General features: G+C 32.2%; 2 protein-coding genes across 3 annotated transcripts; one reads left to right on the forward strand and one right to left on the reverse strand.

Annotated features, from left to right (window-relative positions):
- Nucleotides 1–3,752: 3,752 nt before the first annotated feature.
- LOC105799033 (uncharacterized) lies at nt 3,753–6,651 on the forward strand. The gene is made up of 4 exons (XM_012629360.2): nt 3,753–3,969; nt 4,577–5,242; nt 5,486–5,525; nt 6,012–6,651. The coding sequence occupies exons 1-4, from the start codon at nt 3,900–3,902 to the stop codon at nt 6,241–6,243; spliced, it is 1,008 nt and encodes a 335-aa protein (XP_012484814.1). The 5' UTR covers nt 3,753–3,899; the 3' UTR covers nt 6,244–6,651.
- Nucleotides 6,652–7,209: 558 nt separating this feature from the next.
- On the reverse strand, nt 7,210–9,837 carry LOC105799034 (cold-regulated 413 inner membrane protein 2, chloroplastic). Of its 2 annotated transcripts, XM_012629361.2 has the most exons (6): nt 9,498–9,833; nt 9,286–9,405; nt 9,113–9,208; nt 8,580–8,644; nt 8,261–8,330; nt 7,210–7,657 (listed from the first exon to the last, which is right to left on the reverse strand). In XM_012629361.2, exons 1-6 carry the CDS (start codon nt 9,656–9,658, stop codon nt 7,492–7,494), a joined length of 678 nt encoding a protein of 225 aa, XP_012484815.1. In that variant the 5' UTR covers nt 9,659–9,833; the 3' UTR covers nt 7,210–7,491. The 2 variants fall into 2 exon arrangements, with proteins under 2 accessions (XP_012484815.1, XP_052477367.1); XM_052621407.1 differs by lacking the exon at nt 9,113–9,208 and having other exon boundaries at nt 9,498–9,837.
- Between the last annotated feature and the right edge of the window lie 317 nt (nt 9,838–10,154).

Raw genomic sequence — 10,154 nt, forward strand, 5'->3', positions numbered from 1 at the left:
CAGGGACTAAATTTGCATAATTTTGTCCATAGATTCAAGGTCAAATTAGGTTTTGGCCCCTGTACTGTATTCAAATTGAGGATTCAGTCTCTATACTTTAATTTAACATATTTTTTTACTATTCCAATTAATGTAATTTTGACGGTATTACTTATTTAAATTAAGGAATAAGAAGAAGAAGGTGGAATTATGTTAAATTAAAATCAAAGATGACGATAAATCTCGATTCTCATGCAATATTTCAAGGTTGTAATAATTTGACTGAATTTAATTTTTTTAAAATAACAAAATTCGAATAATTTGTGTGTACGTGAATATTCAAACAAATATTTATTTATCATAACCGAAGTCACTTGGATATAAATGGCAATGGGATGGAGATTTTGATTATTTCGGATAATATAAGAAAAACAATTAAAATATAATATAAAATTAAAAATTACTATAAAGGTTAAAATAAGCTCCAAGCCCTATACCTTTTGTATTATTGAAATGTAATCTCTATATTTATATTTTTAGGAAATTAGTCCCTATATTTTTCAAATTTCAAAATTTAAGTCCAATAGTTAACAGCATTAAAATTATTTTGTTAAAAACAATGTTGATGAACCTCAATTTAATAGAAGGAATTTAACTATGTTAATAATTGGACTTGCATTCTTATACTCGAAAAGTAGAGACTAAATTCTTTGGAATAAAAATAGGAAGAATAAATTTCAAATATACAAAGATACATAGACATGAACATAACATAAAATACATTAAACATAAGGTTAAAATATGCTATTAGTCCATGTACTTCTATAGAACTTGAGATTTAGTCCCTATACTAAATCCCTATACTTTAAAAGTTAAAATTCAATCCCTTATTTTTTCAATTTAATAATCATAGTCTAATCATTATTGTCGTTGGTAGTTTCGTTTAAAATTTATTTAGTTTCCGTCAATCATATAACACGTCACGAGAAGGTAGCTTAATCAACATGTCAAATTGATAAATTTTAACAAAAAATATTTGCGATTTTAATTATTGGGTTGATTTTAAATCATAAAAGTTTAAATTTTAAATTTTAACTTTTAACTTTTTAAGCATAATGATTAAATCTCAAATATTATCAAACTACAAAGACTAACCACATATCTTAACCTAAACATCAATATAATATAGAATAAAAGAATAAACACAATACAAATACTTCAGGTATAAGATATAGATCCCAACAAACTTCTCACATAATTAATTACTTCTTAAGAGGCTTGTTTGCCATGAAAAGAATCCAAAAGAAGTGTTTTTTTTTTTTGTGTGTGTATTATGTGGTTAATCGGTATCTTTAACAATTATTTTACGGTTTATGAAATTTAACACTTTTTAAAATTATATCTTTTCAAAATCTGAAATTAAATTCTCTCATAAAAATACAATAGATATTTATCATTGTACCGAATATTTGTTAATATTACGAGATAAGTGTAACTCTTGTAAATGGAATCTAATACGGTTTGATTCTTTTTATTAAAGAAATCTACCTTTACTAATCTACATTTATAAAAAATGAATTATCAAATTCAATCCAAATGTTATTAAATTAACAGTGGAATTATAAAATATTTGTATTTATATTTTTACTGAATTATGATTTTTGTCACTTAATTATGATTTTTTATCACTCAACTATAAAAAGTTACAAAATGATCATATAAGTATTCATTTTGTTTTTTTGTCATTCAACAATCTTTAATTTTTGGCGTTTCAATTTTTATGATAACAAAAAAAATGACTTAATGAAAATTTGACTACTAACGTTTGCATGTTTTGTCAAAATGACCCTAATTTATTTTTTAGTCTTTTTGGCCATCAATTTTTGTTCTTTTTTTCAATCGCTTTTCTAACAAATGTAATGAATAAATTCAAGGTTTCAAATTTTCTTTTCTTTTAAAAGGTTTACATCTTTCATATGTTTGTATATTGAGAAGTTTTTATACTAAGTTAATATTTTTAGATAATTACATCTATTTTCTTTAAATTAAGAGTTTTTGAATTTAATGTATTATTTATTTATTTTATTATTTTCACATGTAATTATCTCAATGATCGTTATCTAAGTAATAAGTTACACCACATTAAAAAATTCTACATATGAAATTCCACATATCCTATTAACTTTTTAACAGACTTTCATTAAATTTATTTAAAAAAGCGATTGAAAAAAATAAAGGTTGATAGCCAAAAAAGGTACAAAAATACAATTAGGGCCATTTTGACAAAAACATAAAAACATTATCATTAAGCAAAAAAGAAAAAGAAATGGAATTTCAAGGTTTCCTATAATTAAGCTAAACCTAGTTAAGAAGGTAGTTCTTCCCTTAGCTTATAGGCAAACTGAAATGAACAATAAAGTTAGATTCTATTCTAAGTCCCTACAAACTTTTTATTTTTAGGTTAAGTCATATTTAAGGCAGCAAAATCACAAACATTAATTAATCAGAACAAGGAATCAGTATGTTCTTATTATTATTATTTTTCCTTTAGACAAATTGAATCAATACCCTTTCAATAGTGAATTGTAAAGCCTCCAAGTATCATCCCTTTTGCATCAAATCATGAAAATCTCTCTTTATCTATCTTACACTTTAACTTTTTTGATTCAGTCCCATAAAACAGTTACAAAAGATTCACTCATAACTAATAAATATATTATTTTATGGACCACTTAGTTTATATTATTTGTAATTAAGTGTAACCATAATTCAAGAAATTGTCACTAATCTAAAACCGGTGGATTGATTTTATAATTTTTAGGACGGTCCAATATGGTTCGTGGTTGACTCTACAAAATTAAAATAAAAATAAAACGTTTCAAAAATACTAAATCGTCAAATTTATTTAAATACATCGGTTTGAAATGATTTTTAAGTGACACCAACTCATTACTCACCCTTATTTCTAATTTTTTCTCTATTTCAAGATTATATACTCTTTATATACAAATAATAATTATTATTCTAAAGAATCTAAACCCTAAAATTAATCGGAATATATCAATTGGAGACATTCCATAACCAACCTTAAATCGTTACTCTTTGAAGTAAAACAAATCCACAAACAAATTTAGGATGATGTCATATTTTTAGGGTGTAATAAAATAATAAAACTACTTGACAATATCCTAGACCCGCTTCCGAAGTTCTTTTTTTACTCCACTAACAATGGGTAGAATAATTACCCTATATTAATGTTGTAAAAATCGAACCAGTGGTTGAACCGATCAAATCATTTACTCTCAATTCGACGGTTGATCTAACAGTAATTAAATAAACAATCAAATTTTCAGAAAAGTTTACAAATACATCAATCAATTTTTTTTTACTGATTTGCTCGGATGTCGGTCCAATCCCTTTATCCGAACCGATATATCAACCGTTCCAACAATATATATATAATATATCAAAAACCCAAAGATTTAAAATCCTAGCAGACAACTCTTTTGCCTTTACTTTCCCCATTCCATACACTTTTTGAGGGTTTTCTCCTTTTTTGGCACCTTACACCTTGCTTGCTAATTCCGATAACCAAATTGCCTCTTTTCTCAAGTTTTCTTATATTCTCCTTTTCTCTCTGTTTTCAATCTATCTTCTATCCAAGGCAGCTTTGATTCTTTTCAATTCCCCCCCCCCCTCCCCTTCTTTTTTTTGTGGGTTTATTTATAGACACCAAATATATGTAATAAAGGAGTGATAATAAAATAGAAACACACACCTTCTTTGCCATTGGTCTTTCTCTTTGTTTTCTCATATATATATATATACATACATACATAAATATTAGCTTGTATATAATTGTTCCTATTAAAGATTTTTTTTTTTTTGAAGAACTGCTTGCTTGCAATTTATTCAAGCAGATGCAAGACATGGGTTGTAGGCTTCTTCAGTTTCTATCAATCTTTCTCTTCCATATTTTCCTCTGTTCAGGTGATTCATTCATTCACATGCACATATAAATATATAGACAGATGGATAGATTATTAAGCCAAAATGCACATTAAGTTGACTTCATGTTATTTTTTATGTAACCAAACTCGAGGTAAGTGTCAGGTATGATTTTTTCTAATACGGATATGTTCCAATTTGTCTTTTTAATATATTTCAAAAATCATATAATATATGTCAAAGCACAAATGTTTTTGAGTATAATTTAACTCAAATGTCAATCTTTTGATAATATCATGCGGGAATAAAGATGGAAACTAAGTGTCATATGAATGAGAGAGCAATTGCTTCTGAAGAAAATTTCCTAGAAAGACTAAAATACAATTACACCATTTTATTTAAAACCAATACCCTGTTTGCCTTTATTTCAATTTAACCCTATGGTCTCGATTTAATCTAATATCAATTATATATATATAGGCAGGGTCTTGGTCTCAAAAAGGATAGTTCAATTCCTTTAAAAATTAAAAGTTGTTGCATTTTAACCCTTTAAAAGTTTATAATTTAATTTTGACCCTCGAAATTCATATATTTCTTCATGAAAAAGAAAACTGATAAAAGAACTTACCTTTGCTTTTAATCTCTTCAGGTTCAAGTGTTTCAGGCAGACCTCCTCCGCAAGAAATCAATCAAAAACCAAAACAAAGCATTCGGATGCTCTTTGCCCCTTCAATATCCACAACAATACTAGACGGTGTCCCCATTGTTAACCCAACAACTCCGGGAACCACTCCAAACCCAACATCCCCCTCGACCGAGCCGATTACAAACCCTACTACCCCGACATCACCGGACACAAATCCGACTCCAACATTACCAGACACCAATCCGACTCCAACATTACCGGACACAAATCCGGCTCCCACCGGCCCTACCACGACTCCTCCGACTGGCCCTACCACAACTCCTCCGACTGGCCCTACCATGACTCCTCCAACTGGGACAACCACAACTCCTCCAACAGGGACAACCACAACTCCTCCAACAGGGACAACCACGAGTCCAGGAACATCGGGAGGGAGTTGGTGTGTTGCAAACCAAGGTGCTTCACCAACTGCATTACAAGTAGCTCTAGATTATGCTTGTGGCTATGGTGGTGCAGATTGCTCTGCAATTCAAACTGGCGGAAGTTGTTATGAACCTAACACAATTCAAAATCATGCTTCCTATGCTTTCAATGATTATTACCAGAAGCACCCAGATCCGACAAGCTGTGTTTTCGGAGGGGCAGCACAGCTTAGTAACACTGATCCAAGTAAGATATCATCTATGGGTACTAATGGTTCGGTTCAGTTTCGAATAAAATTTACTATTAATATACAGTATTCTGATTTTTGAAAAACCAAGCTAAAGCTGGACTGAATGCTATAGTAATCGACTTGAACTGAGCCATATCGATTAGGATTGGTTCGCTTCATTGATTTTCGATTTTTTTTTCTCAACCCTAAGTAATGCAATCCAAATATTTCTATTGAAATTCGTCTCTGTATTGCTTCAGGTACTGGAAATTGTCATTTCTCGGCATCCTCGTCGACAGGGTAATAATCTTACAACCAATTATCATGGTGTTTTAAATTGGTTAAATTATCTAGTGAGCCCCTATAATATAGGCTGAAAAGTAAATTAGTCTCTTTAATATAAAAAGTAAGCATTTTATTCACTATAAATTTAACTTGAAGCGAATAGGTAAATTATAAAGGTTAAAAATGCTGACTTGCAGTGTAGGAAAAGAAAGAAAAAAATCAACACTTTCTAGAACACGGACAATAACTAAATTGTTTTTTTTTCACCTCACTTTAAAACATAACAAATCAGCATTTTTAACATACTTTATTGTCATTTGTGATTTTACCTATTTACTTTAAAATTAAATATGCAAGGACTAGATTGCTCACTTTTATAGTAGGACTAATTTGCTCCTAAGCTTATAGTATAAGGACCTGTCAGATAATTTAATCTTTTAAATTTCCAGACTAAGAGAAAAGAGTAGCTTACTGTCTTTTCTTCTCAACATGTGAACACAGTGGGAGTCCACCCTCCAACACGACACCACCAACCACCATGTCTCCACCAAGTACTACCACCATGGCTCCACCCTTTGGCATGACCCCGCCAACATTTACTGGAACAGGTGGAGACACGGGTTTCGAACCGACCGGACTCCCGAACTCAGCCATCTCTGTGTCATTCCGATTTTGGCCAATCGTCGCGACGATAAGTCTGGTGTGGTCGTTCATCACTGCAAACAAACTCTAGGCAAAGAATGAATCAAATTTCAGATATAAGATTGCAATTCCATTGTTCCTTAGCAAAGTTCATAAACTTACCAGCAATCTTTGAGGATCAACAATGAGATGTCTATCTCAGAGGCCTAGAAACATTAAAGATCTATAGCTATAGTTCTCGATCTATGTATGCATAGAAGCTGAAGGATGGGGAAAAAAAATGAAGAACATCATAGAATATCTTAGGTTCTTGTATCCATAGATATGTTATGATAGCTGCTTTATCAGAATTACAGTTAGAACAATAAGTTATTGAGATCTAGGAATGCTATTTAAGAAAACTGGAAATTGTCACAGGTGTAGCTAGTGCATTAATAAATACATACATACATTTATACTTTCATTTATAAAGGCAATACTAAATTATACTTATTCATCAGCTCAGCATTGCAATATTTTTTTCACATATTTGGATTTGAATGTGAATGTTGGATACGGTATGCATCTGGCACATGGATATCTTCAAAATTTTCTAAAGTTTTCCATGTCTTTGGAGGGTCATATCCTTATACCCATTTCGTACATTGGTGTTAGACATGAGTACTCCAAGAAACATGAAGTCAATATGACTTCCGAAGATCCGCTGTATACAGAGAAACACTTCCAAAAATTTACCATACTTGAATGGGACACACACCCGACACAGGGTAATATAGGTTTTCATTTTTCCTAAAATACTTCTATCTGCTACATATTCAGATAGAGATATGAAGTATAATTCTATGAATATATGAAAATACTTAGAAAAGATTGAGCATATTCATGTCAAACATATATCCATATGGGACATGAACTCCCGAATTTGGATAACATGAGTAAAAATTGTTTAATAGATGCATTAGTTAAAAGAGAAGCATCCAGAAGCAAGAATGAGCTTTGGCAATGTCAATGGCATACATGATTAAGAAGAACAATGAAACAATAAGAGCCAATAAAGTGTCCAAAGACTATAATCATTAATCATTCCACTGCAAACTAAACTTGTATTATTTCAACAACGATTCCCAATATTACACTAAGACAACATATAGCAAAGTGAAAGGAACATACACATTCTACATATATAAAATTTCATCTAGAAGTCTTATTTTTCTCAGCATAAAATGGACTTATCATGCTAACACAAGAACATAGGTCTGGAAAATATGTTATTCTTACAGTACTCTCTCCTTCTACGAGTCTTCAATAACTTGGAAGACGTCTTGATTCTTCATTAAATTCATATCAAAAGCAAGCAGGAGACAACAGTGATGCAAACAATGCCAACAGTGGCAATAATTGAACCTTGGTCAAATGCTCTCTGCAAGCTGCCAGCACCTGAGAAATGCTGGTAAGCCAAATACGCTGCAATCACCAAGGAAATGATAGCGCCTTGTTGTGTTCCCCTGTAAATGAAACAACACAGATAGTAAAAAATTGAGACCTCTCAATGGTGGGGTTTGTTTTGAATTGGGTCAATTTGGGTTGGATAAATTCAAGTCTTTAAATTTTCAAGTCATTTTAGGATCGGGTCATTTTATGTTCAGGTCATTCGGGTTTGCTAACTAGGTTTTCAAGTCATTTCAGGTTGTTTGTTTGAGTCATGTCATGTTTGAGTTATTTCTGAGTTTGGAACATTTTTTGTTTGGATTGGAATAGTTTGGATTGTTAACTTCTTATGAGCAAATCAAGGTGAGTCAGATTTGGGTTAATCCGGTTGGTTTTCAAGTTTGGATTAGAATTGACAGGTCTATCAAAAATATATAAACCCCATCAAACATAAGCATAAAAAAGAAGAAGAATAGTTTATGTTACTTAGACTTGAGTAAGTTTCGTACATGGATATGACCATCCTAAGATCCTCAAAATATATGAAAAAATCTTTTTAAAAAATGAAAATAATCATGTCGAAAACATCCCCTTATGTGAAACTTACACTCCATCAAACATAATATCGAAAAGAAAGAATAATAGCATCAATTTGCCTAAAGTAATACATTAACACTAACCTTAAGTTCATTACATGGTGAGGGGCCACAATCACCAAGAGTAATGCTAGAAATGGCAACTCAAGTTCACCTAGAAACAGAAAAATTTTAATTTATCATCCAATTATTTTAGCAAGCAAAAAAATGGTCAAAACTTTCATGATTGAATGTATCCATGTTTCTTGCTTCATGGCCAAATCATTCTGAAAAATTGAATCTGATTCGATCATGCCACAATGAAACCAATCCAACTTATAGAGCTACAACACAATCAAACCCGAACAAACAAAATGTGAATTGACTCGAAATAGAAGTCTCTACTGGGATTGTAAGAATTTACCAGGAATGAAGAAGAAGAGACGAACTAGCAGTCCCAAGAATGCTGCCCAAATACCATATTCACCCCTGCAAATTTTAAAACCATCAATCACAAGGATTTTAAGGGAAAAATTTATGTACTTGGATTAAGCGGTAAGGAGTTCTATGTTATTTATTCGGTTTTCGAGTATAGTGAACAGAAAAAATAGGCGCTGAGAAAGCTTTGCCTCCATTTTGGAGTTTTAACTGGCTCGACTTTGGAATAGTCCAGACCCAGTATGGTTACCAGATGTAGGATATTAGACAAAAAAAAAAAAGAAAGTAAAATACAGTAGAATAAAAGACTTGAATCCGAAGTGACTAGAACCCGTAATGACTAGACTAAAGAAAACCCGAATAACCAGAACAAAGAAGAACTTGAACATGAAACTAATTCGAATCCGAATTTGACCCGAACTAAAATGATCCTATAACTTTAAAACCTGACTCGATGATCAAGTCCAAAATCAACCCAATGACAGTAGAGTCACAAAGGGTAAGAATAATATTGCTTACTTCATCCATGAAATGATACTTGTAGGAGCTTGAATTGCTATCAATGGAACAAGAAATTGTTTCCGAATCACTGTTCCTTTTGTGAAAAATAAAACCCTGTTCAAAATCACTTCAAAAAACAAATTTCTTTTTCCAAAAATGAAAACAAGAAGGCAATCAATCAAAAGACGTACGCAGAAGATATGGCGGAGATCCACTGGAGATTAAGACGTGAGAGAGGAGCAGCGTAGCAAACCGCACTCGATCCTCTACTCTTCTTTTTCTTCTTTATTTCCTTATCCTTAATCGAAAATCTACAATTTCAAAAACTCAAAAGTTTAAAGGAACTCGAAAAATTTTCCCTTCATTTCCCCCCAATTCGATTCGAATCAAGTAATGAACTTACCTTAGAGGACTGAAACTGATCGAACCAGAAGAGTGAGCGAGAGTAGAAAGCTTCGTAGTAGCTCGAAACGGTGCGTTTCGAAGAGGAATAAAGGGTACATTTCGTGCATTGCGAATGTAAAGAGATTGAGCCGCTACTGGAGAGATTGAAATTGTCACCATTTTTCACTCAGTGATGAAGTAACCTCGACTGTATCCGTATCAATGGCGATATGAATTGAATCTTTTAACGGTGCTTAAACCATCATATCATTGGAATTTGGAACTTTAGTTCAAGCGAAAGGCATGGCGCCACGTGAACGGTTCACGGTTCGCGGTTCGATGTAGGATCTGGACGGGACGTTTACGTTTATGTTTCTTCATTGTTTCGCACCGTAGCTCTTAGATCTTTGACCCCATTTACCTTTGAATCCCTCAAAAACCCAAATCTTCCATTAAAGTTTTTTCCTTTCATTTTCTTGGATCATAGGCCCAAATCTTTCTGTAGAAACTTTGATGAGCTGAGACTAATTTTTTTTTTCTCAGACCTAGAGGTGCTCATGGGCCGGGCGGCCTGGCCTGGCTCAATGGCCCGCCTAAAATATGAGAGAGTTCGGGTAAAAATATAGGCCCGAAATATGAGTTTGGGCAAAAAAGAGGCCCGTTTAGAAAACAGGCC

Source organism: Gossypium raimondii, chromosome 9, assembly GCF_025698545.1.
Source record: "Gossypium raimondii isolate GPD5lz chromosome 9, ASM2569854v1, whole genome shotgun sequence".
Taxonomy (NCBI): Eukaryota; Viridiplantae; Streptophyta; class Magnoliopsida; order Malvales; family Malvaceae; genus Gossypium; species Gossypium raimondii.

Coding starts and splice junctions, on each gene's coding strand:
- LOC105799033 (XM_012629360.2), top strand. CDS start 3,900: ATGCAAGACATGGGTTGTAGGCTTCTTCAGTTTCTATCAATCTTTCTC. Junction 5,243..5,485: donor GCTTAGTAACACTGATCCAA/GTAAGATATCAT, acceptor GTATTGCTTCAG/GTACTGGAAATTGTCATTTC. Junction 5,526..6,011: donor TCGGCATCCTCGTCGACAGG/GTAATAATCTTA, acceptor ATGTGAACACAG/TGGGAGTCCACCCTCCAACA.
- LOC105799034 (XM_012629361.2), bottom strand. CDS start 9,658: ATGGTGACAATTTCAATCTCTCCAGTAGCGGCTCAATCTCTTTACATT. Junction 8,645..9,112: donor AGTATCATTTCATGGATGAA/GTAAGCAATATT, acceptor TAAAATTTGCAG/GGGTGAATATGGTATTTGGG. Junction 8,331..8,579: donor TCTCTTCTTCTTCATTCCTG/GTAAATTCTTAC, acceptor TTCTGTTTCTAG/GTGAACTTGAGTTGCCATTT.